The 27,766-nt window shown below is 48.6% G+C and overlaps 1 protein-coding gene across 1 annotated transcript in view; it reads right to left on the reverse strand.

The window, feature by feature from the left end:
- Positions 1 to 27,766, reverse strand: part of LOC122365552 (adenylate cyclase type 2-like) — a 69,878-nt gene that overhangs the window by 18,724 nt on the left and 23,388 nt on the right. Inside the window, exons 6-12 of the mRNA XM_043336842.1 lie at positions 18,230 to 18,341; positions 15,381 to 15,508; positions 12,872 to 13,030; positions 7,075 to 7,207; positions 6,734 to 6,865; positions 4,207 to 4,265; positions 1,661 to 1,831 (exon numbers count right to left, since the gene is read on the reverse strand). Of these exons, the coding sequence (XP_043192777.1) occupies positions 1,661 to 1,831; positions 4,207 to 4,265; positions 6,734 to 6,865; positions 7,075 to 7,207; positions 12,872 to 13,030; positions 15,381 to 15,508; positions 18,230 to 18,341 (894 nt within the window). The remainder of the gene's footprint in view (positions 1 to 1,660; positions 1,832 to 4,206; positions 4,266 to 6,733; positions 6,866 to 7,074; positions 7,208 to 12,871; positions 13,031 to 15,380; positions 15,509 to 18,229; positions 18,342 to 27,766) is intronic.

The following is a 27,766-nucleotide window of genomic DNA, read 5'->3' on the forward strand; positions in this document are numbered from 1 at the left end:
AGTCGGGAAAATCGGGACCTATTAGAAAGTCGTAAAGTGTGGCTGCTAAGGGGTTTTTCGGGGTGCTGATCACGAATATCGTGTTAGTTTTTATCACAGATGATGTCTTTAAGCATTTAGACCAGGTCGGGTCAGGTCAGGTCAGGTCAACCAGTAGGCGTCGTAACGGGTATTCGTAGTACGTGTCAACCGCCTCTGACAGCTTCGTAACATGTTACGAAGGCACCAAAACTGCTTCGTAAATGTTCAACTGGTTGCTAAATTCGAATTCAGCTCCAAAAACTAGCCTAGAAACATGCAAAACTCGAACTCGAAACTCGAAGTGAACCGAGGTCACCAAAGGTCAATGACCTGACCTGACCTCCATGTGACCTTGACATTCACCCTAATGCATGGGAGTAACACCAAATCACATGTTTGAACGTTTGAACCCACGAAAAGCTTGCACACGCGCGGCTAATGCGAGCCGACATACGCGGAATCGCGATTCCGGCCAAACATGGTCTCGGAAAAGAGGTCACAGGTCAAAGGTCATTTGGGTCAGGGTCATGAAATTTTCAGGGTCGGTGTAAAATTGATCAATGCGAGGGTACTGAAAGTTTCGTCGCAATCAGCCGCTTTTTACGCGAGTTATTCGCGAATAACCATGGGGGGTCCATCCGACACCCCCCCCCCCTACACATCGAGGGTTAATTCACACGAGCATCACACTGGCCGGTAACTCCATAAAAGACGGCAAAAATGTACAATTGTCTGCAAAGAACAAGGACAAAGTACAGTACCAAAGAAAAATGATAACCACTCCATAGATTTCGGAATACGAGAGGTTTATGCTCTTAAAGCAGTTAAATGGGTGTGCTCTCATGAAAACCGCGTCAATGGGCTCATTTTCCGAATTCGTAGGCCTTAGTCTATAGCCTTTGTGGCCATTAACTGAACAATAAATATGATCTATGGTCTGAAAGGTGCCAAACCTTCTATACGGCATGTCAATGAAGCCTTTTTGATTATTTACATTCCCAGGTTGTCGATGATAGTTCTATATGCAGTCACTTATTTGTTAGGCTCTCAAGAAATTTGATGCACTTGCCATATAAAAGCACGAACATTGAGACATTGAGCAGCTGAATATGATGCACAAGCAGACCGACAGAGGTTGTCATTTCTGCCGCCAATTCCTCTGGAAAACTCGTTCCGGCAGGCGGAGATGTCAGATCTTGACTGAGAGAAGAGACAATCTAATTGCCGAGGCGCAAGATTCCGGACAATTACGTTGGACGCAGCTGTTGAAAGAGCTATCACTTACTCCACAGCACGGAAAGTAACGAACGCTGATGGGCCGTTAGATGTGGAGAGAATATAAGCGTTTGATCATAAGAAAATTATTTATTTTAGATGCACGGCCTGCCCTGACCTCACGTCATGGTGATCTCCGGACTGGCCTTACGCCACGTCGCCATCACCGGACTTTATACCGTGACCCCGGTCTGACTGCACCCCGTGGCCCCGGTCTGACCTCGCTCAGTAACCCCGGACTGACCTCATCCCGAGAACCCGGTCTGACTTCGCCCAGTAACCCCGGTCTGACCTCATCCCGAGACCCCGGTCTGACCTCATCCCGAGACCCCGGTCTGACCTCACCACGTGACCCCGGACTGACCTCACGCCGTGGTCGAGCTGGACGCAGCAGCCGGCCAGGTAGAGCAGCAGGGCGCAGGTGACGTGGTGTCGGAACTCGGGGTCGCTCTGCCGGAGGTACTCGAGCTCGCGCTGGCCGTCCCGGAACCACAGCGTCACCGGATGTAGCTCCTCCGAGTGGCTACAACACTGGCTGCCGACACGGCACGGCGTCACGGCACGGCGTCACGGCACGGCGTCACACGGGGGCACGGCGTCACGGCACGGCGTCACACGGCAAGACGTCACGGAACGGCGTCTTACGACACGGCACGGCGTCATATACGGCACGGGACGGCGTCACACATCACGGTGTTAACCCTCGCGGGCCCGGGGGGGGGGGGCGTTTTTCGCCCCCCTGGCGAATATTTGCGATAGCTCCCGAACGCTTAGGGATAGGAAAGCGAAACTTTCAGTACCTTTTCTCCCATCAATTTGACATCTTCTGAAGCAAAAAATTTGGACCTAGCCCCCTTGATGACGTCACAAGGTCCATTTTTCTAGACCTCTGCACGGCAAACTTCGGCGTCACAGACGCAAACTTCAAATAGCTGCTAAAAATAGAGTTTTGGAGATAAAGACAAATTATGAGCACGGCTGTGTAGCGTTTGACATAGAGAAAAATAGAAAAATAGTTTTGATGACCTGAGGTCAGAGGTCAGGTCAACGACCCCGAAATGTGGTTTTAGTTTTTCGCAAATAACTTCTACAAAAATGGTCCTAGAGCTTCGGCAGTGGTACCATCGCATTCGCCTTGTCAAGCCACGTCGAATGATATACATTTTGTTCGGAAAAGGTCAAGTTTTATGTTGACCTTATGTGACCTCGAATGACCTCTGGTTGACCTTGACACATGAAAGGTCGTTTCTGATGGATTTGTACCCGCTGATCACGAATCTGGCATCTATTTTCCTCTAAGCCTTCATTTAGAGCTTCCGGATGGCAAAATTGTCTTACTTATTATTACTAACTTGAATTAGTGAAATAGCCTCTAGCAGGGATACTGTTCAGTGACCTTGACCTTTGAGCAGCCTTGTATCGTAAGATGAACCACGAATAGGGAACTGATAAGCCTCAAAGCATTTCAAAACATCTTGGAAGTTGGCACGCAAGATGTGCGAAAAAGTGCCAAGTTTGAGGTCAATTTTGAGCGTGACCTTGACCTTGACCTTTGATTTTGAGCACATTTTCGAAATCCTCAGATTCTTTTCTTTCGTTTGACACCCAATTTTGCCGGTTTGATGCAGCCTGCCGTCCTCTAGAAGGCTTACTTTGAGATCACTACACATGTGCCGGTTTTTGCCTTTGACCTTGACCTCTGACCTTGAAAATTGACCTGAGGTCAAAAATTTTAGGTGCTTTAGAATCGTCTCGTAAGGACCTTTCGTTTGGTATCGCTTTTGTTTCCGTAGCTCCCTTATTTACGGAGTTAGACAGGGGGGCGAAAAACGCCCCCCCCCGGGCTGCGGTGGTTGGGATTACCCCCCGGGCCCGGCCGGGTTAAACAGCACGGTATCACACGGCACGGCGTCACACGAGACGGCATCACACGGCACGACGTCACAAGAGATGGTGTCACATAAGACGGTGTCACACGAGACGACGTCACACGGCACGGCCCGGGGACTCCGATACAAGGAAACCGACACACGAAGCTTGCATCCCTGGGAGATGGTTTACAGCTGGGCATTAAACCTACGGCTTGACTTATTACTACGTGGAGACGTGGATATTGGATACCTTCACATGGCACATTCTAACGTTGTCATGTGGCACATTCTCGAGATAAGTCTAAGACAATCAATTGCTACGTTACACGCACAAGTATCAGGCAGCTTTTACATAAGTAGTTAGGTAGAGCGAGAGGGATGTAAGGAACAGACGGTACGGTTGAGTGCTTTACGACCTCGTGATTCAGCAGCTCTCCATTCCCGTCAGGAGAGCTATTTTGGCTCCGCAAGAGCTGATTAACTTTTATTGGTGGCATAATAAATCACTCATTCCAGGCTGTAAATCAGCCAGGCCAATCTTGACTCCATGCTAATTTCGTATTCATTCGGGCGTGGGCAATTGATGCAGCGGAACGCTATAGTATGCGGCGATCCGAATCACCTCATAACGCAATTTGGGCGCTTCCGCCGCGCGCAATAACGTCATTCGAGGTGCCTTTGGGAAACGATGTTATGATCGACCGTTGTGGCATCGCGGAACGACGTCCGTCCTCGTCACCTCGATAACAATGGGGTGAGAAAACTGCCGGCGCATTGTCAATACTCATTTACGCTGTAAAATGGTAACAAGGAGCGGATAAAAAGAGTCTATTGCGGTGTCTACAGCAATTAGAAGGCTTGTCAACATGAATAAGTGATAATCAAGAACAAAACAACATAACAAGAGATACAATGTTCATGCAGGCACTCTTCTGTAGATGTTACATTCCTGTGACCAGGTGGAGCTCATGGCAGTCGGATCCTAGTTTGATAGTTTCCTTCCCAGATGCAGGGGGACAAGACTCTGGGGAAGACTCACCCGCAGTCAATGGTGGATAGTCCCAGTGGAAATAGGCTGGCCTCCACTGACGACAAACTCTGTAACGAGTGGCACACGGTCAGCTTAGAGATAGAGGGGCGAGGAGGAAAGAGGCACGGAGGGAGAGAGAGAGAGAGAGAGAGAGAGAGAGAGAGAGAGAGAGAGAGAGAGAGAGAGAGAGAGAGAGAGAGAGAGAGAGAGAGAGAGAGAGAGAGAGAGAGAGAGAGAGGAGAGGGATGGAGCAACTAAGTCGGTGCATTGAATTTTGTATGCAATCTGTTCAACGTCAATACAGTGTCAAAATCAACTAGGCATTCAAGGCGCTTTTTTGTACTAAACGACCGATTATTTTCACGTTGTGATTAACGTGAAATCAATAAAAAATTATTGTTAGGAGGCTGTTAGACCTAAAACGGTAACGACTCGGTCAATCGGATCTCCTGCCCGTTAGGTGTAACCACTGGTCGGATAAGGTCAGAGCGCAGGAGTGTCAGAGCGCCCTGTCCGACACCAATCGGCAGCTGTCGGAAAGAGGATGGGATGACACAGCCCGGTTGTCGGCAGCGGGCCGTTGTCACCGAACGGAGACAGTACCCTTTAGTCTGCCCTGACCGTATCAGAAGCCGGTGCAGTGGTACTCGGACGGTGGCACAGGATGTGAAGGCCAGGTCAGTGACACTAGCACACTGCACTGGCTAAAGGTGACCAAATTGGGTGTAGTTGTGACACGGAATGTGATTTACACTCCCATGCTGTCAGGTGTATTTGGTAAACAACACACGACAGCACAGAGAAACGCTGCGCCCGCGGTTATATAATGTTGGTCCCTCGTCTTATTGGGGCTTATTAACTTTCATATGACAGATCGACAAAAAAAACGGAAACAAAGCATTCCACAAAGTAACGTTAACTCACAAAAAGGACATCGAAAACATGCATTATTATGGAAACATTGACACTACGTCTGACACTTTTTTGTCAGATGCGACGAAAATGGCCCGGTGTCAGCTGCGCTATGCCGAACACGGTCAACAAACGTCGGCCTATCTGTGGGTCGTCTGCCACAAATACGGCTATGCGTGACAACGAGTCCGGTGGCCGATATTGTGACTGGCCAATAACATCAGAACCGCTGCAGGCGGTGCGTGAGACTATTGCTCGAAGTTGGTGCGTGCTCTAAATTATGAATAGTTTGACAGTTGATCGGTGTTCGAACACATGTCGGTGAGCTCCGAATGAATTGCAGAAGGAAGAATCAATCCAATTAATTGCCCAAGACTCTAAGAGACTACTGTGGAATTCATTAGAAAATCATAATTTAGGCATATAAGACACTCTCAATAGTGCACTTCAAAATAAGTAATAAAAAAAAACGATTGGAACAGTTCACAGACCATAGCAATATATCACAAGTTTGCCTTGAGTCAAGAGGGCTGTTCGGAGTCTGCTGGTGTTCTGCTGCCTACTGCTGCCAAAACACTCGAGCAATCATAATCAACTTTATGAGGAGACACAAGAGAGTGAAGTGTTTAGCTCGCCACCCCGTAAGTAGCCTCCGAAGGCTGTTTATGCTATGGTAATGTGACCTTGACTTTGGCAGCAGTGAGCAGCCGGAGCAGACGGACGTATGTATGTACTGAACATTGGGTACTGAATAGCGAACTGAACAGCCCTCAGCCCTCGCCCACCAGGTATAGCGCCGAGTCAGCGCTGGTACACACAGAAAAATATTAACACCGTTAGCGGTGTAATTGCACAGTACATATCTGAGCACTTGAGGAAAGTTAATTTAGTCCCTTCCCCGCTTAAATTACTCGCGCTTCTAAATGAACACCAGGAAGAAGGTAATAGAACACTGTTAGGAGGGTTGGGTGTTTTGCTACATGTAGTAAAACACCCAACCCTCCTATCAGTGTTCTATTACCTTCTTCCTGGTGTTCATTTAGAAGCGCGAGTAATTTAAGCGGGGAAGGGACTAAATTAACTTTTCTCAAGTGCTCAGATATGTACTGTGCAATTACACCGCTAACGGTGTCAATATTTTTCTGTGTGTAGAGGCCAATCACTGCGGGGGTAGACTGCACCGCACTGACCGGGAGCACTGCGGCACAGTCGGAAACACAATGGAGCGTCCCGTAACCACAGCACCTACCTACAACGGACAGTTGGATAACGATTTTTAGCTTCCCCTGCCTTTCAATTAGTTTAGTTCAGAAGATGCCAAAGTTCGGTACCGTATTTTCATTGTTTTCTGTAGTTTTGGTCGGGCTGTTTTTGTTTTGTTTCGTCTTTCATTTAAATTTAACCGCCTAGAATCGCTACTTCTTTTTTCGATGATGCTAGGTGTATCGTAATCGAATAGAGGTACTCAATAAAAAAACATCCATGCTTTATGACGTTCAAGGACCCAGGCATAGGTTGCACTTTATGCAATGTCAATGTTTTCCGCGAATCTGCACAGAGGTTCAGTTACCTAATGAAAGTTTCTTCTCGTGTATTTTTCGTTGCTATTTATTTGGTCACCTACCGCCAGTCCAATGTTGGTGGCTAGCGCCGTTTCGTTGATGTTGGCGAACGGCTTGTCGGCGCCCCAGCACTCGACGTACTTGTTGCGCTTGGCCGCCATCTTGTAGCCAGCCGTGTCATTCACAGCCGACGTCTGCAACACGCCACCATCAACACATTAGTGACTGAATCATCGATTTGATGAACTAATGATATAAAACTGGTTCTGGTCACAGATGCAACGCAAAAAGAACGATCTCCGTTATAGTTTTACATCCGTGTCTTGTTCATTCTATAGCCTTACAGAGGACTGCTACCCGAAGCCTGTCGTCACGGCCGATTCCAGCCCGCGCCGCGGTTCACCTGAGGCGGTACGATGAGGTAGGTGCGGGTGCGAGTCTCGGCGATGTACCAGTCGCGCAGGTGACCGTCGCCCGGCTCTGTCTCATACGCTCCGTCCAGCTGGATCAGCGTGGCGTGCGTGATGTGAACCCGGCTGAAAAGCGCGATACACATGGGTCAGAGTGGAAGGGTTAGAATACCGCGTCGGGCTAAGATTGCTCTGACTGGAGTACCAAACTGGTTAGGGTGACAGAACCGAGGTATTTAACCGCACTGATGAACGACTTAGGGCTGGTACTTGCCAAGGCACTATGATACGACAGATCGCCGGTTGATAGCAGTAATATCGCTGTAGTTGTGACGGAAGATGAGGTAGGAAAAGATGGAGCTCTTCGAGTTTTCAATCATGTAACAGAAAAATAGCTCAGATTTCTTTCCAGCACCTTCAGCTGCATGTAATGATAGATGTCAGCTTGCAATAGCTCGAATTCCACTTTGAGTTCAGCACTTCAAATGTTTTCATCGAGTGGTAGCGTGGTCAAGAAAACACCAATTAAGCACGGTTCGATGCCTATCAGCTGGTTGTTTCCATGTCAACTATGTTACGCTGAATGATGTCTATGATAAGTTAGGCACGTTCGGTCGGAATTCAGCTAGCCATTATCCCCTCTCTGGTGGCGGGGCGGGGGGATGTTGAAACCATGTTGCAGGGTGGATATAGGAGTAATACCTATTTAGACTGCATAAATAATAGTGGTGTAAAATAGCTAAGATGGGAGCATATTCTCTCACGATTTTACGGATATAGAAACAGCAGAGTACATTATGTTAGAAATGGTATCAGTGATCCCGAAAAGCTGAAAAGAGAGTTTTGAGAGAGCGTTTCAAATATGTGTCTTTTTATCACTGCAAAATATTAGTAAACAATAGCTTTGCGGGAGCAGAAATAGCGGCATACGTTTGATTGCAGGTTATACACGTAAATCATAAAATAATCAACCGGTCAACCACTTAAAAGTATTCAACATGTGAGCCTGTATTCAAGAGGTTTCGAACCAAGGTAGTGAACTGCAAATGTTTTGCTGGCATTATAGCAATCGTGGGCGATCCAACTCGTAGAACGAGAGCCTTCATACAGCTCCAAGCTTTTTGCACGCCAGATTTCAATTGAAACTATGTTAAAGTTCGAAGTTGAGTGCTCCTTCAGCAATGCAGCAGGTGGTGACGCAATCTTGAGCTGATTCAGATGGCTTCAACAGTTTGATTGAGTCCCCCTCAGATTCAATTGTGGTTGTAATATCTACTTGGGCGTGTCTTTTTACAATATTCACGACAAAGCCTTACTACAATGACCTCTTGCCACTTCAGCATTAACATTTCAAATAAAAGACTGAAGTAGCTACATTCGATAGAACTCATCATAGGCTGTCAAATATAGGAGGATTGCCGCTTTGAACTACGTTATGTAACCTTCGATACATTTAGTACGAAATTTAAGCGCCGTCATCGGCCATTTATCCTTTCACGCCCGTCCATTTAAGTTGGCTTCTCTTCCTCCGAATGCTGGTGAAGTCTTGTCTTTGCAAGGGAAGATCATTTATACATGGGCTGGTGTGCACAAACCACCCATCATTTGCATACGCTGAATATCTCAGGGATGTATGAACCAAAGTTCACAACTATGAGACGGTGGTGTTCAGAAGTTTGGTGAGTGCCTATACTTCACACTTGCCGCAGTGTTCCGAGAATACCTGCTCTCTGCAGTGTTCTGAAAGTTTGATGGTTCTGGCGCAGAACACCACCAGCGCTGCAGCTTAATATCGAACAGAGAATCTCTCATCCGCTCCACGACGCATTCCGATGTTCATATAGTTTTTTGGGATGCAATCTTTTGGCCACACCATGGCCACACATTGAAATTAAGACACACTTATTGAGCGTATGGCACCTTAAAATATCATAAAAGTTGCATAAAATTGTCACGCTCAATTTAACCAAAGCCTTGCTAAATTTGTATACCTACTAAATAAACATAGAGATAGCATCTGATCGAAATTCAAATAACTTTAACTTGACTTTAACAATCATTGTACTTAACACGTATTTCAGTCGGAGATACAAGGCCGCATATATAAGAAATGATAAATCCTTTTCAAGCTGTCATTTCTGTTCACTGTTCAGAGCTCGCGTCTCCCTAACAGTCACCGAACACGTGATCCCACCACACACCCACGGGACAGGTCACATGATGCCCCGAGGCAGTCGTCAGCTGGCCATGTCCGGCGGGTGGCGATCATCAGCGCTATTCGATACCGATTACCGATACCATTCGGGGGAGAGCGCCGGGCCGCCGAGTGGACTGCTGGAACACCTCGGCGCAGCCCGTTAGCGTGAGGAGAGCCGCATTGTTGCGCAGCCCTCATACAAATCGACATCGGCTGGTAAACATTCGAACGTGAGTTACCTCTCGACACAAGATGAAAGGCTTGTGCTGAAAAATGGTGAAAAAGAAAGCACCACTGACCACAAAAATATAGCAGCGTTGTTGGTGGCAAGATGGGAACAGGCAAGTGCGCCAAATGAGGAGCACAAAGCTTCGTCGACTTTGCCATGGAAGGCTGCATTATGATATATTGATTGACTATCGTTCCCTTTTCTAGCACAACTTAAAGCAAACGTGCCTTCGTTTCCATTTTTATTTATATAGTAACTGCGTCATTATCGTATATGTCTTTTTATTTCAAAAAAAAGAAAAATGCGGAATTAAGCACCCTCATATTCGCGCATCACTGCACATAAGCGTAATGACCTCAAGAATGTTCACTGTTTTCTTCAATGCAGCTTTCTTTGTGAATAGGTTGTAGCTTAGTGTTCCACTATATGTGTATGTGCAGCTAGGTAAGAAGCCATGGAGAGGATGACGCACTGTTCATCTTTCAACTGCAGTTTTGGCCGGATGTGAGAGCCCGCCGTTTATAATGTCGAGGCAGCTGTGGACATCTCTTCAACATTTCATCTACAGCTGGAGGTAATCTTTCGTAATTCGGAGCGGCTCGAGAGGATAAACACAGGCCTGTTGACTCTCCTTCCCGAAAACAGTCCCAGAATGTCGCTAAATGTCCTCAGACGGCTGTTTGCACTTGCCGCTTGGAAGACCAAGCGACTCAGCTTCTCGGAGAAGACAGGTAACCAAAGCGTCGAACTTCAGACAATGAGCGAAGATCTAAACACTTCCAAAACCAAGACCCTAGGATAAACTGAACTAACATGGAAATTGGTAAGATTGCGCGCAGCTTGGCTGCAGCGGCAGGCCAGGTAATTGCCCTTTAGAAGCGAAAACATTTGCTGTATTCCAATTTGTGTACCATGCAGAAATTTACATATGACGTCATATGTCAGCGAGGTGACCCAACTTGAAAAACGGATGTTGTCTCAAGATCCGCATTGAATCAAAGGCCAGGCCTATATGCCAATTTCATCTCTCTATATCGCCAACGCGTTACCAGCTGCAATCACGAGAAAACCACCGGTAAATACGACATGATTTTTCAGGTTCATAAATCGTCTGTAGAATTATGTTATGTCCGCAAACTATATTTACAAGATGTGAAGCTATTACTGATATTGCACATAAGCAACAATTTGGCAGCTCCTAAGATGGGCTTAGAGCTGGCATTGGGCTCGACTTTCAGCTTCTCATTCGGCTCGGCGCGGGTATCCGCAGCGTAAGCCGTTTAGGGGCGTCAAATAAATCCGAGTCAGACCACAGCGAACAAACGCAATGTGAAATGTGCGAAATAAGCGCCGTTAACTTGGCGAAAACAAACATTGAAGTGTGCGTGCACATACTGTGACCCGTAGGGAGAAAACACAGAACAGCAGTGTGGTGCGAATACTGTGAGTTGCGCTTACGATTAGGATATACTTAGCTAAAGGGATGAATTCAGAACTGTATACTTGGTAAGCATATATATGATGCCAGAAAGTCAGCAAATGTATGACACTGTAATGATTTAACCTAGAGTTAAGTGGAAGATTTGTGTTATAAATTTAGTCCGAACCTTTTGAATGGAAGAATTCACAACTCACAAGGACAGAGTCCCCGCTAAGCGAAGCTTGTTGCGTTGACCCCGCCCTCTACCTTCCGATCGTGCAATTCCGGTTCTATGGCAGAATTTGGAGTCCAGCGCACATAGCCGCGCACGGCCGGTCCCCTAACTGACTTCGCCTGGCTACGGCCTGCCACCAACCGCAAGCATACCTGTCAGGCCCATAAACGTCAAACGCCCGTCGCATTTCGAACCCGGACTGTTATGACCGGGAAGCGTGCTCTCACCACGCGGAGTCCAACGCTATACCGACTGAGCTGCAGGACCGGCAGATTTAAATGCAATGTTGGCTTTAAACGTTATATAACTGGCGTTATCTTTAGATAATCCCGTAACGCTTCGGCATCATTAACTGGCGTTATCTTTAGATAATCCCGTAACGCTTCGGCATCAATTGATCCATACTCATGTGTTGGCTGTTTATCGGCCGGCCGTCTCTCTCTCTCCCTTATATCCTATTCACCTTCCAGGCGATCGTTAAGAGAGAGGAGACGGTCGACGAGGTAAGGAAATGAAGGTAAGTAAAACCAACGCATATGGTTGGAGGGGTGGGTGGAGGAAAACGCGCTCAGCAGCGACCGCTGCTGGTCCGCTTCACTCGCCCGGGTCGCGTTGAGTGGACCTCAGCCGTCCCGCTCACGGCGGCCCGCTGGTGACGTCACGAACCCTCCGGCGAGGTCAGGTCGGATCACCGCTCGACAGTGCCGGCCGGCGCGGCTCTAGAGGCCAACCGCGGATACGCGTTTGAGCAAGGATGCGGCGTTACCATTAACTGGCATTTAAAGTGAAACTGGCATGAGTCGGCATGCATACTGACTCTAAGCAATACGCTATCATTACACCCGTGTCGACTTCCAACCAGACCTTGTCCCAAAAACACATTGGGCAGTGAGCACCCAGCCCTCTATCAGCCCAAATCCTCACTCACCCTCTGGAGCCCCGCTCGACTCCACATCATTGCACCAGTATGACGTCAAAAGATCAATCATTGAACTCTCGTTACTCACCCGGGCACGCCGCCCGACTCCATATGGTTGGCCAGCGTGACGTCATATCAGACGTCACACTGTCGTTATACTCACCCGGGCACGCCGCCCGACTCCATATGGTTGGCCAGCGTGACGTCATATCAGACGTCACACTGTCGTTATACTCACCCGGGCACGCCGCCCGACTCCATGTGGTTGGCCAGTGTGACGTCACACCGTCGTTATACTCACCCGGGCATTCCGCCCGACTCCATATGGTTGGCCAGTGTGACGTCATATCAGACGTCACACCGTCGTTATACTCACCCGGGCACGCCGCCCGACTCCATGTGGTTGGCCAGTGTGACGTCACACCGTCGTTATACTCACCCGGGCACGCCGCCCGACTCCATGTGGTTGGCCAGTGTGACGTCATATCAGACGTCACACCGTCGTTATACTCACCCGGGCACGCCGCCCGACTCCATGTGGTTGGCCAGTGTGACGTCACACTGTCGTTATACTCACCCGGGCATTCCGCCCGACTCCATATGGTTGGCCAGTGTGACGTCATATAAGACGTCACACTGTCGTTATACTCACCCGGGCACGCCGCCCGACTCCATGTGGTTGGCCAGTGTGACGTCATACTGTCGTTATACTCACCCGGGCATTCCGCCCGACTCCATATGGTTGGCCAGTGTGACGTCATATCAGACGTCACACTGTCGTTATACTCACCCGGGCACGCCGCCCGACTCCATGTGGTTTGCAAGTGTGACGTCGTCCGACCAGACATCGTACTGCCATTTGCGCAGGCCGAGCACGCCGCAGAGCACGTTACCAGAGTGCACGCCGATCCGCATGTCCACGTTGAAACCGGTCGCCTGACGCACCGTCCTGAAATGTATGAGAGTGGGAAATAGGCTATGAAAATATTGTCTTAAAAATATGGAATCGGAATCGAGACGATGAATGACATCGCGACCCACAGGAAACAAGGAGGTAATGATCACATTCCAATACAAATGAAATAAATACTGTAATATTTAAAGGCTATAGCTGTAATCTTATCAATGTTTTCCTCAACAGCAGCAATACTATTTTTTCTACCTAAGTATGAAATGAAATTACGTGTTTGAGCCTCCAATGTTCACTGCTGCCCTGAAAATTCTTCTCTTCGATGTTTTAGGCAAGCGTCTGATTTAAGCGCCATTTCGATCTCAATTCAGCGTCTCCTTAGAGATCATAAGACTTCAGTAGAAACTGCTGTCGAAGTAGCATCCGTCTACCCAACACGAGAACGCTGTTTGATGAAGATTGCTTAACAGGCCAAGACGTCGAGCCAGTTAGGGGAACGTACGATTCTCGGAGGAGTCCGATTCCCGCGGCAATGATCAGAAGGCCGGACTTGGCCGGACTATTTGATTGGCCGGCCGACATCTGGGGAACTAGCCCTAATCCCTCCCGCAAAAAAAAAACAGAGGTTCGAGGCAAGATACAACAGAAGAAATATTGACGGACGATTACTTAGCGGGCTGCATTTGTGCTATGAGGCTCGAGAACTTTCTCCCTTCTCCTCGACTTTGTGTGTGATTTTACAATTGTATAGATGTATACGTCATTATGAAGGTACGACAAAAAATGAGCAAAAAAATTTAAGTTTGTTCCAGATGCCAGCGTAAACACCATCGTGAAAGAGGTAAAACAGACAAAATTACAATGACTTAATAAAATGGTCATGGATGTAATATGTAGTTCCTACAATGTACAATAAAATGCGTTGAATGTTTAAAAAAAACATAATGACAAAATAAAACATTGTGATGGCAAATTGTTTCGGAACTATCAACAAAATATGCTACTGACATTTGCTCACAAACTTTTTTTCGATCATCGAATACGCTTACCATAAAAGATATCCTTATTATGATATGCTGATAGATTAATAATGTAAAAATGTAAAAAGAAACAGTTTACTTGCTTGCATTTAGATTTACCTAAGGCTAGGTCTTGATCAACCCTTTTTCGAAGGTTTGCATAAACATGGACACCACTACCTCTCGAAATGAATAGAAACATTTTGGGCTCAACTTTGAGCCTTGGTCATTGTCCCCTGGCCGACCCGGCTGTATAGTGGAGCTTCATATGAGAGGGAACGGCCGACGGCGACTGTCGCATTTGGGGACAGACGCGTTATCGCCACAGCAGCTGTAGCTCCCTAAAGGAGACCATTTGCGGTGGCGGTAGCTGTTTTGGTACGTTGTCAACCAGTGTTGTCAGCTCAACACACTTCAACTGAGCTAACACCAGTAAAAACCTAGCTCAATTTACGTTATGACGAAGATAATGCCTAGCCATTTTCAGTGTGAATCACACTCCGGAATACAATGGCCAGGTGATGATTCGGAGCTGAAAGACGCCATAAAACAAAACAAAAAACCGTGTAGCTGAAATTTTGAAGTTTAATTATATATAGGCACGCGGAAACCTTATATAACTCGCAGTGGATAGCTGTGAATAAAATACATACCTACAACATGTTCAGCAGATAAAAAGCAAAATTTATAATTGAATGTCAATATTCACCCCATATCGATAACTGATCAGACAGTTGCGTGAGTTGATCGTATTTGGTGTGATTTTACCCACTTGTGTGTGACCCCAACGGACTCGAAGCCAATGGCCAAGGCATTACGTCACTGCCCTGCCTTTCTTCCGTTCGACTTGCCCGCGCCACCCTGCTATCGGGGTAGCAGCTTCTCGAGCCTGGTGACCCGACAGGATCATTACCGAGGTGGGGGCGAGGTCACCGGCTCAGGGGGCGTGGTCAGACTCCGCGGCCAGAAAGGTCACCGGCCGGGTCAGGCTACAGGCGCCGGGTTACCACGGAGTCAGCGCCGGCGGCCTGACAGCCGCCGAGTCAGTCGGCCCGCGCTGAGAGCTCCCAGAGACAGGCCATCAGAGGGAGACGGGAGACTCGGGGGGAGCTGTCACCGCCAGACTGACCGCCGCTGACCGCCGCTGACCCTTATCCGCTGACCGGCCACTGAACCGACAGCCTAACCCACCGCTGACATACCACTGACCCACTTGCACTGGCCGACACTGACATCCCACAGACGCACTTCCCACCACTGACACGTCAAAGTCGCACCACTGACCCACTAACCCATCGACTCACTTCTGACTCACCCACCACTCGCCCACCATTGACCCACATTTGACCCGTCACCCCAACGTCACCCACCGTATAGCGTCGATCATCTGCAGCCCCATTTTGACGCAGTTCTTGGCGTGGCTCGGTCGGGACACCGGCAGTCCCGAAACGCAGTAGTAGCAGTCGCCCAGAATCTTGATACGCATACACTGGTTCTCCTGAGAAATATTTGGACCGGTAAGGAGATGGCGGTGATAGTAGATACCTACGTCATGTATCTAAAAATTAAACGCTTCCGTCGGCGATAGGCGAGTGAGCAAAATGAGTTTTTTTTTTTGTCAACTGCGTCTGCATAATAAGAAGTTATAACTTTTAATAAGTAATGTTGATTTCAATGAAAGGAAAACTTTGCTTTGCCTGATTAGATGATGCTAACAGTTGAATTTCTACGCTTGCATAATAACAGTTACAGGAATTAAGAATGTAGGTACCGTGCGTGAACCCATAATTATCACCTACAAAGCATCAAGATTCAAGGGCAACGTAAAACAGGCAGTGCCGTTGGCGATGCCTCCACTGGGCAAGGCGATAAAACTCGATAAGGTTTTTTGCATTTTGTACAGCTGTTACAAGGGTTGTGACCAATCTGGCGACAGGCCAATTTATCGAGCTGAGGACGTCTCATATTGACATCGGCTGTCAGACGGCAGTGGCTGTCTCTGGCTCCGGATTACCCGCTGTGGTATTGGCGGATAATCAAAACGGGTCATGGTAAGTACAGCCGCTTAAGTTTCGCAGAGACTGTGGTCGGGTCCCGCCGCTTCAGTTGGATGGTAAAACGGTCCATCTGTTAGAGCATTTGATAGAGACTAGCGAAAGTGTGGAGTGTACTATGTAGGGTGTTGGGTTCAGCCATTAGGAAAGTGACAGAGACGGATTATGTCCGTCAAAATGGTGTGTCAGAGGCCTCCTTTCTGCATAAATAATCTCAAACTGGAATGGCACAACTTTGGATCAACATTGGAAGGACCTAATGCGAAACAATTAATAAATGATCAACCCATCTACACTACCTACAATCTACATATATTCTAGAGTTATCTAGATTTTTATTTTTGATGTTTATAAAGTGAGAGCCCACAACGGAGGTCCCTTTGGCCGGTCGCCTGACCGGACCGGAGGCCAGCGCACGCGATAACGTGCCGCACTAGGTGACAACGCACCACAAGCTTCGCCAACTTCTGACAAACATGGTTACGCTCGTGCCGGTTTGTGGAAAACATTCACAACTCGTAGCTCCGTGTTGTGACGTCCACTAATTAGTGGTGGCCACATGACGTATGCAAACAACCGGGATATATGAAGGTTTTAACTTCTCTCAATTCAAAGAACGCATGGTGAGGTATCGCCGGGTTGGAAATTACCGGGGACCACGATTTATAATGTTATCCACGTGGTCACTAGTTTCACCGAGCCAGAAAGTTATTTTGGAATCTCCCTTCGTTGGCTGTTGTCAGAGTAGCTAAATTCTTAGACTGACATAACACCTCCGGACAGCCGCCATCCACTCGACTTGCCAGAGCCAACAGTTAGCGATCGTCCGGCCAAGGTCTCTAGAATCTACATATTTCGGGGTCAGGTCAAGTCATGGGAATAATTCTTATTTTTCAAAGATTTCTTTTCAGGCTCAAACTAACAAGCTCTGGCTTGGTCGGCACCAGAATTAAGTCGCTGGTATTTGAATTTAATCATATTTGCGCAAGCATACAAAACAGGAATTAGTGCCGTTCGTCCGGCCAAGGTCTCTAGAATCTACATATTTCGGGGTCAGGTCAAGTCACGGGAATAGGATTTTTCCAAGATTTCTTTTCAGGCTCAAACTAACAAGCTCTGGCTTGGTCAGCACCAGAATTAAGTCGCTGGTATTTGAATTTAATCATATTTGCGCAAGCATACAAAAAAACAGAAATTAGATCGAAGTGAGAAGCTACAATGCCCATCTAAAGATTCTGGCTATGGACTCGATACTCTCAGAAATATCACGTAGAATAACGTGGAATGGACCGGCATTTGCAATTTGGCCAGGATTATGCTGCAGTTTAATTCAATGAAGCACACTGGGCTGTCCAATTTAAAACGATTGTAGGACGCCAAAGACGGCACTGGTTCAGTATTATCCCGGGAATATTACAGCTGTTGCGAGCCAAGCGAAAAGTTCAAGTGAACTCCAGCTATAGCGGAAATATTTTTAGATACGTACCGCAATTTAACCCTGCAGTTTATACCATTGTAAGATGTTTTTCTTTTCAACTTTCATTTACAATTTCTATAGACGAATGCCAGCAAAGATCACCCAAAAAGTACCGCTAGGAACAGCTTTCCGATGAAATTTTCAAAGCCGAACTTGTCACAGCCAGGGGTTTCAGCAACTGTATTCGGCACTCGGCAGTACTCTGACAAGTGACATGTCTCGGCATCGACTAATATCCGGCTGGAGAGAGGCGCTCTCAGATGACACGCACGGGAACTATATGTCGAAGCCACCATCCCGCGGCGGAAGGACGCTATGCCCTTGACGGCTCTGTCGGCGTCACGATCCACGATCGCCCACCGGCACCGTTCCCTTCGGCCATGGGATGTGACAGCTCTGAATGACGTTATTGATTACTGAGGCCGAGCGATTTATTGTTCTGAGGTATCCAGAGCAGTGAATGAATTGGCCAATTTTTTCTAAAACGACGGGCCTTTTAGTTGGGATCATGGCGCTCCATCACATACAGCCCGCTAGTTCATGCGTAACGTCATTTGTCTCACCCGAGCGATCTGGTCAATGTGTGACGTATAACTTTGGCAGTGCATGACGCCATCGTGTGTCTCACCTGGGCGACCTGGTCAGTGTGTGACGTCACAATGGCAGTGTGTGACGTCATGAGTCTCACCTGGGCGATCTGGTCGAAGCGTCCGAACATGTCGTTGAGCGTCAGCACCAGGTCGCTGGCGCTGAGCTGCTCAGACAATGGCGTGAAGTTGACGATGTCCGCGTACAGGATGCTGCGGCACACACGGCGTGGGACGGTCAGTCGTGGCGCAATGTTCTCTAACAAGGTGTGCGCAGTGGGACAGGAGCCACACCAGGCACCAGTAGACGAGTCACGAGATGGGCAGAACATAAGTTATACACTGAAGCAAGTTATACACTGACTTTATTTTAGCCTGGGAAACCTGCGGTGCGGCAGGTGCTCCTGCTTGTGACAACTAAATTAATGTATTCACATATCGAGTTCTGATTTGAGCCCTGGAACTCTCCCTCTCGCGAAATCGAGCCCTTCCGTTCTGACTGACTGATATCGCTTCGCTTTATGTATACGAGCACACGAACATAGTGCTACATGACGTGACGTGTATGACGTGAAACGAATGCAACTAAGCCGGACTGAGAAAGTTCCATTCCGACCCGGTTGTCGCGCCTGTGGCCGCTCGCACAAAGGCTAGTTTCGGCCAAAAGCCCGAGCTCTCAGCCCGCGCACTTACGGCAACGCGTCTAACTTGAGCCAGCCTCGCGACCGTCAATAGGCGTCGAGACGAGGTAGGCCGGCTAATCACGCCGTCTAACTATCGGAAACTGGCGGCGTCACCCGAGTCTCCCGACCCCACGCGACCCTCCCCGATTCTCCCGACCCCACGCGACCCTCCCCGAGCCGACCGACCCAGATCGACAGACCGACATACTAACAGGCGGACACATGGATAGACAGACCGACAGACGAGCAGGCGGGCGAAAAGGCAGACCAACAGACCGACAGACTGACAGACTGACAAGCCGACCAACCAACAGACCGACAAACCGACAAACCGGTTCAGCCGATTGGGAAGACCACCACCGCCGCAGGCGGCTCCTGCGGACCCAAACACCTCCACTCAAAATCCGTCAGCAACAGGCCTCTCACCATCAATGCCGCTGAATACGTGGCTCTGATCGGACCGTGGTGAGCCTGGTCTGAGGCGGGGGAGGGGGCGGGGGCGGGGGCGGGGGCGGCCAATCTGTCCGTCAGTAGCGCTCCATTCCGCTCCCGCCGAGGAGCGCGAGCTCACACAATCATATCGGCATGTCCGCTGCCGGTATCGGGTTTGTGACCGGGGGCGACTCTGGCGCTATTTACAGCTGAATGTGGCCGCTGAGCGCCATCCGGCCGGCTGGAAGGGTATTGGTGTAGCGGCGCCAATCTCCGCTGGGATCCGGCAATGGGCGGCTGTTAGACCACCCGCCGTGGCTTCAACGGGCAGCTGTATTGACCAGACGCTGTGATAATTATCTGGATCATTGGCTCTCAGCAACGGAGGGGGAGAGGGGAGAGGGAGAGAAAAAGAGAGGAATAGAAGGGGGAAGAGGGATAAAGTGAGAGGAAGGAAGAGTCGGGATTAAGACGAAAAAAAACTAGAAGGGCTTAAACCAATTATCAAACATGGAATTTCAATTTCACCATGTCAAAATCAAACTTCAGCTGTTACCTATCGCTGCATCCAACACTCCATGTGGTCAAACGTTCTTACTCTTATTATCTATCACACCGAACATGCATTTTTATATTGAGTGAGTTCGAATTGACTAGGTTATTCATTGTTAACTGTGCAAAAATCCCTTGCCAACCACCTATTGCATCTATCGTCGGTGACTCGGCGGTTCCCCACATCTATGAAACCCGTTCAATTCCACGTGTCACATCCCGACCAACTTGTGTTCAGTGATCGGCTCAGGGGAAACAGCCGCTCAGTTAACTTAATAACAGTGTCGCTCCAGCCCAATCGAGCTGACATCGGGCACCTTTTCAACTCAGCTCACTGCGACAGAAGTAATAGTGTTCTTGGCCGGGATTTTTACTGTCATCTGTGATTTTCAGAGCTTCATGTCGAGAATCCCACGTGGCTTCCAGACACACTGATGCACTGCTTCGTATAGGTCAAAATGAGGTGCACGATCGTTGTTTTGCGTGTCAATCATATTTAGCATTAGAAATCAAAACGTTATGTCAGGGGACAGGAAACGATGTCAAAATTAGCATGTGACTATCGTGAGCGCACGTGTAACAAATAATTGAAAGCATTGTTTTGCAGTTCATTTGCCGTTCTGAGTATCTATGTAATTGCCAAAATGATTCATTGCTAGTTCTGTAAAGCTAATCAACTAGCCTATCAATATCAGGAAGGCCACCGAAGCATCAAAAGATATGCATTTGCTCAAAAACTTATGATAAGTAAGAGCACATTCCTGCTCCGTCCTGGCGGGCTAATACGCCCCAAATTCTTGGCACACAAGAATGCTGCCGTGCGTGTGCCGAATACTAAATTACCATCAGACCGGGCGGAGCTGCACTGGAGGGGCTTTTAGCCTAACCAGCCAGGTGGGCGGCTCCTTCGAGGGAAGGAACGGCGCCATCACCTGAGTCTGGAGTCGCGTCATATGCACCTGTTTTAAAGGCCTGTCTTTACATAATGCATACATATACCTACAAACGGTTTATAAGCTCCTTCCAGGTGGTGTGGCGACCGAGAAAACGAAACGGACTCTGCTGTTGTGAGCACCGTGGCAGGGCGACACTGCGTTTGTCGCACTTGCAACTATTTCACGCGTCACCTGGGTGACAGACGTGACAGTCACTGGTCACACGGGCTAACAGCTATGTCCGAAGATTTTCCTACGCCCAGCTTCCCTTCTCACGACCCTGCGACCCTGGCCGCCCGTCTCCTGCTGCCCTTGCCCCTCCCTGGCCTCCTGAGCCACAGACACGGTCTGCACCGAGCTGGTTTATTTGTCTAGCAGTCGGTCGGTCGTCCCTGATCCGCGGCCCACGTGGTTGGAGATGAAGCGACCGTGCCGACAGGGGCGAGGCCGACGGATAAACGGTAGGGGGAGTCGGGGCCGGGCCGGTCAGGCTGTGAGTCGGGAGCAGGCTGGGCTGTGAGTCGGGGCCGGGCCGGTTAGGCTGTGAGTCGGGAGCAGGCTGGGTAAACGCTGGGGTGAGACGAGACCGGCTGGGCAAACCAAGGTAGATTGGTATCCATCCAGAAAAAGCTGTCACTATTCCGTCAGGATTTACTACATGCGGTAAAAATGGAATCGAAATAGCCGAAATGGACAATTTAAAGTGAGAAAGGCTCGCAGAATTAATTGAATATCGGGGATAGATAAAAGTGGAGCTGATATTTAATTAATAGCGTTGCATGGCTTAAACTTCAGACCAGCTTCGGCGTTTAAAATATGCACACAAGGCCGCGATATCGCCTAAATATTTCTGTCGCGTTTCAGAAACTGTGGCGTAAACAATATCTAGCGAAAAAGGCATCATCAGTTTAAGAATTAGCTGGGTACGCTGTCAACCTAAGGGCGGCAATATCGGCATGGCCTCTGCATTTCTGCGGGGGCGTTTTGGTGAAATCTATGAATGAATACACAATTGACGTATTCCGGCAAACACTGCCTCCGACGCATTTAAATTTCAGTTAAATGATTCGACGGTCCCCGACCAGCCGTTTTGGATGCGGCAGCCAATTCTGTTCCGACTCTGGAAAACCATCGGGGAAAGAAAAGAAGGGACCCGGAAGACTGTGGCGCTACAATAGAGCGTTACAATTGCGAGACAGGGACTCGTATGCCTATGCCAATAGAATGTCTACTGGCATATGCAATGAGATGAGTGTTATGAAGATGTATTTGATTGCATCAAGGCATGCATGCTCTGATCATCAGGACTTCCGGGCTTGAAGTTTTTAATTAAAAGAGTTCAGCAAAGTTTCCCATTAGCATTTGATTACAATGAATGGGTAGGTTACGTCCCACCAATGGCAAAACCAATGCAGGCACACGTAGTTCATAACAATATGCCACTGGCGGAGCACATGTCCTGCCAAAACTAATCGAGCCGTTCCGCTACTTTAGTTGCCTCCACTTACGATTGGCCTCTATACAGCTACACAGAAACATATGCATCATACAACCTTCAGCCTTGATGTGTCGGGAAGGGTTTAAATGTCTAGAACATATATGGTGCCTGCATTTGTCGGGCTCTTATCGCTTTTCGTTTTTTGCCAGGGTGACAAAACTTTTTCGAATTCTCAGACCAAGAGGGTGCGAATATCACGCTGCTTCGCGCTGCAAAATCATATCAATACTCTGCGTTGAATACGAATTTCCTTTCTCCATTCAATTCTGAGCCTCATGTGCTGGCAGATCTGTTCCGTCCTTGGGGAAGGGAGAGTTGCGGGCACGATACGCAGACGGGAACACTACATACTCCTGCCACCTTCCAGCTCCAAGTCCAGTCTTCTCGTATAACGTGGTCCCACACTCCACAACTGAGTGGGTTGGGGGGGGGGGGGAGTACATATAGGTCGAGAGATGCTCCCCTTCAGAGGGTACCGAGCTACGACATGGTAGACCTCCAGACAGCGTTTGTAGAAGAGACGGCACTTCGTATTTGGTCATTTTTGGTCGGTGTGCTAAGCGCCTACACTGCAGATAAGAAATTGTCCACGTGCTATACCATATACAGTTACACGCAGAAATGCACAGCCATGTTATCAATACAGACACGATATGCTTTTATGTCCAAAAAGAATAAGCATATATCCCTGCTTTCTAGATGCATAATCAATGGGTAGCATAATCAATGGGTAAGAAACTTTTGAACAGTTACTATCATGTAAACAGGCTGTTAATTGGCATCTAATAATCATATCACAACTAGCTCCTAGTAAACCAGCATTCGGCAGAGTCTGACCACATCGCCAACATTCCACTCAACTCTGCAGACTGCAACATCATTTATTGTCCACTGATTCTGCCCGTGCTAGAATCTAGATCTATTTCAAGTCCATCAGTCTCCATAATTCTTCACAAGACGCTGACCCGTCCCTGATGGTATCAATCAGCACGACGCGACTCGACAATCTGAGGCATCGCAGCTACCACATATATCGCTGATGGACATCGATGGAATGTAGGTACCGACTACCGAGTTATTGCCAGACAGACATGCTGTGACGTCCGGAGTCTCGCTCACTGCTATAATGCCTCACGGCCGGCGCATTATTATGGAACAGCACGGAAAACGATCGGTTCCAATTGATGTTCAGACGTCAGATGCCTTTGCAGAGCGATCCACGCTGATAAACTCCACAGCGGCCTGAGCATTAATTATACCGACCAGCGCGGTGGACAGTGGACGTGCAGACTAACCACCGATACATTTGACCGCTGAATGAGGGCCGCAGACGCCCGGACCACAGCCCTTAGCCAGTATGGCTATATCGCCTGGTTAAACCCAGACGGGTGCATGGGGTCCCTTCTACTCCACCCTTTACCGTTACGGGTCAATAGTGAGGGCTGGACTCGTGTCTATCGTGGCGTCCCGAACTAAACGCCCTATTGATCGCCGATTTGGCCGTGTCTGCTGTCTGTTGCTATGTTGGTCACGCGGGTCGTGTCGTGATTGGATGCGTGCACCTGGCCGACCCAAAGGAAAACACCGTGAAACTCGGCCGGCAGTGCTCCGAACATAGAAAAGGCGCCCGCACCAGAGTTGTTTTCCGGGTAAAAAAGAGACATGTGTGTCTGGGCGTTTGTTTGTTTAGGAACGGTGCAGGCGACGCGGCGAAGACAGCCGTCTTTCGCGACAGAAGCTCTGTGTATTTGTTTGAGATACAAATCGAACCCAGCTGACGTCACGTAAACTTTTGTGACGCCAATAGAGTTAAATGCCGCACTGCTGGCGCTGGAGATGAAATTGCGGAGGAGCTCGGTGGAGCTCGGTGAAATTGCGTGGCGCAGCGGACAAACCTCAACATGTGTTCCTCGTGGCCTGTGGGACTCGCGGACTCTGGCGTATATAAAAACATTCGGCGCTATTTTTGGCCCGATGTCCTGCTCCATGTCAACGCTATCAGGGTTCTATCGAAAGAAAATGTTTGTTCGGCTTGCTACCTCATTAAGATAAATATTTCTTAGAAAATAACCAGAGGAAGATAACCAGATGCACACGTTCCACAAATAGAAATAGGATTCTACAGATTACCATGGATGTGCCGCAAGCATTATGTATATAGACACCATAACAAACATTCGTTTTCTGGCATTAATTTCGTTTCCCATACTGCACTTGTTTAGCACAGTTCTAGTCAAGTTTCTGAAAGCAGTGAAAACATGCAAATCGTTTCCGGACTGAAAGGCTTGTGACGTCAGTGTTACTTGATAAACAAAGCGACTTCATTCACTAGAGAGATTAGAGAGATTGTCCCTATGCTTCTCCACAAATAGCTCTCGGATCTCATTCAGTCAGCAAGGACAAAAGACATCACACCCAACAAAAAGATCATCAAAGATCATCTGGACAAGTTAGTGTCGCGTGTGCTTTGCTATTTCCAGCAAATGACCTGATTCTGACTGGATCTAACAAAGCAAGGAAATCTGCTAGCATACAGCGGCTGCTCTGGAAACAAACAGCGGTCTGTCCAGACGTGGCAGCTCCAGACGCTGAACAATTGACGCGGACGTCGCCGTATACGTCACTGGACGTGCCATAAGACGTGAGGCAATTACGTTACTGGACGTGCCATAAGTGGCAGGAGTGCTTTGTTTCCTCGAAGTGATGTCGGTGTGAGTGCAGCTTGTGCTTTTTCGTATGGATTTACGTTTAATTTAAGCCAGGGGATGGCTGGAAGCCGACAGTCCAAGTTCAGATATAAACAATCCACACAGTGCGGTGGTGGGCCATTTCCCTTACATACAAGTGTGACAGTGAGTGTGTGGTGACCCACATCCCTGAGCGGAGGTGCACACAATACTTGAGTTTGTGCTGTATGTGGGCCTGTTCCAGCGCCTCCAGAAACCTCCAGAAAGCTCCAGAAAGCTCTAGAATCCTCCAGAGAGCGTTCCAGCGCCTCCAGAAAGCTCCAGAAAGCTCTCGCCAAAGCTCCAGAAACCTCCAGTAGCCTCCAGAGAGTTGAGAGGTCCAAATTTCTCTGGAGGCTCTGGTCTACAATTATGGTGCACATGTGACAATCACGAATGTAAACAAAGGACATTTGACTGATTATTTTACAACTTGAATGTTAAGAAAATTACATTGCTATAATTTTATTTATCTTTTTAACTAAAATTGAAAACAAATTTTGCGTTTCAAGAGAGAACAATCGTCATTCTTTTGGTATCTATGACGCCAATCTCCAGAAATCTCCAGATTGCGTTCCAGCGCCTCCAGTAAAACCTCTGGTAGAGCCTCCAGTCAAGAATTTCTTCTGGAGGCGCTGGAACAGGCCCTATGTAATTGTAATTTTGGTTCAGCGAAAATGTAAAAAAAGATTAGATATTCAGAATCACTTCAAAATACAAAAAGTCTTGTTTCTAACTGCAAATAAAACTTAAAACTAAAAGTATTATTTTAACTCATACCATTAACCCATAAACTGGTGACCCCGACGTGATTTTTACATTGCTACATTGCCTAATACTATTCCTAGTTCATAGTGAATAGGTATTCCCACAACAGCAACAATGGAAGGAGAACCGGAACAGGTTGCAGGTTCCGTGATGCTTTCTAACGTAAAGCCGCCGGCGTTCATGGACACAGCCGTTGAAGGTTGGTTCGCCATAATGAATGCACAATTTCACCTGGCTCGCATCACAAGCACTCAGTCCAAGTTCTACCATGTTCTGGCGGCCCTTCCTCCTGATACGGTCAGCCGCCTCGACCCAGACGTACTCTCCAAAACGTCATTCGATGACCTGAAACAAGCCGTGATCGGTCTGTATGCTCAATCGAAGCCGGAGCTATTCGAGCGTCTTATAAGCAAGACACAGATGACCGGACGTCCATCAGCATTCCTGCATGAGCTCCGAGACACGGCGTGCAAAGTCGGGGTTAGTGAAGACCTCGTGCGCCACAAGATGATAAAGAGCTTGCCGCCCTCCGTTGGTGCCGTGCTGGCAGCCCAGCGTGACCTGACTCTGACACAGCTAGGTCAACTAGCTGATGAGCTGGTGCCGCTGATGCAGTCTTCGTGCATGGTGGCACAACCTCACAGTAGCCGGCAGTCACGAGCACGGTCACCGTCACCATCTGAGCGCTATGAGTCGGACCGCGGCGCATACTATTCAGACGGACACACGCGCCCATCGAGACAGCACAGTACCGGACAGCGATACAGCTCGCGACAGCGCAGTCCCTATCCGGATCGGGACCATCGAGAGGGTGTGTCAGCAGGACTTCAGCCGTTCCGTGAAGGACAGCGCCCCAAGGTCTGCCGAGCGCACATTTACTTTGGCGTGGAAGCGCGCACATGCAAGCCGTGGTGTCAGTGGCCTGATAAAGCACACACCAAGATGCAACCCCGTTCTCGCTCCTCCTCACCGAGGCCGTCCCAGTCGGGAAACTAGAGGGGCAGATCCCAGTTCATGCTGCTCATGGACTGCCACTCATGCAAGTAGCAGCAACACTTGGCCAAAAATCAGTTGATTTTGTCATTGACACCGGAGCAGGTGTTTCCCTCCTGCCCAAAACCGTCCCGGTTGGCTCTATCCTGCAGCCTTCAGCAGTGCGAATATCAACCGCAAACGGTGAGTCTCTTCATGTTGTGGGAGAAGTCACATGTGATGTCACAATCCCTCAACTGCGCCGCACCTTCACATGGACCTTCGTGGTGGCTGACGTCACTACACCACTGCTGGGTCAGGACTTCTTGAGTCAGCACTCACTCCTGATCGACTGCGGTACCCAGACTTTGATTGACAGATCTACTGATTTGTCATCACAGTGCCGAGTCAGTAACCAATCGAAGGCCAACCTGGTGGTGAACGACCTGTCTACAGTTTCAGCTCCGATCAAGAACATCCTGGAAAGACACCGCTCAGTGCTAGAGCCATGCCAGCCAGGTGACCTGGAGGGGGCAATGAAACAGCTGCCAGGATGTCACACCATTGACACAGGCAGTGCACCACCGACATTTGCGTCACCGAGACAACTGCCACCAAACAAGCTCAAAGCCGCCAAACAGTGTTTTGACACACTGCTGAAAACTGGGGTGGTGCGGCCTTCAAAGTCTCCATGGGCCTCTCCTCTGCACATGGTGGAGAAGAAGACACCCGGTGAATGGCGCGTCACAGTGGACTACCGAGCTCTGAACTCGATCACGAAGAGGGATCGCTACCCTCTACCTCACATTCAAAGCTTGTCGACACAGCTCGCCGGAAAAACGCGCTTCAGCAAGATCGATCTGCTCCGAGCATATCACCAAATACCAGTGAGCCCAGCGGACAGCGAGAAGACTGCAGTGACCACGCCCTTCGGCCTGTATGAATACATATTCATGCCAATGGGCCTCTGCAACTCTCCAGCCACATTCCAGAGGATCATGGACACCATCTTCCGCGACGTGGACTGCGTGTTCATCTATCTCGATGACATTCTTGTGTCATCTGCGACCCA

Source organism: Amphibalanus amphitrite, unplaced genomic scaffold, assembly GCF_019059575.1.
Source record: "Amphibalanus amphitrite isolate SeventyFive unplaced genomic scaffold, NRLGWU_Aamphi_draft 000748F_arrow, whole genome shotgun sequence".
Lineage (NCBI taxonomy): Eukaryota > Metazoa > Arthropoda > Thecostraca > Balanomorpha > Balanidae > Amphibalanus > Amphibalanus amphitrite.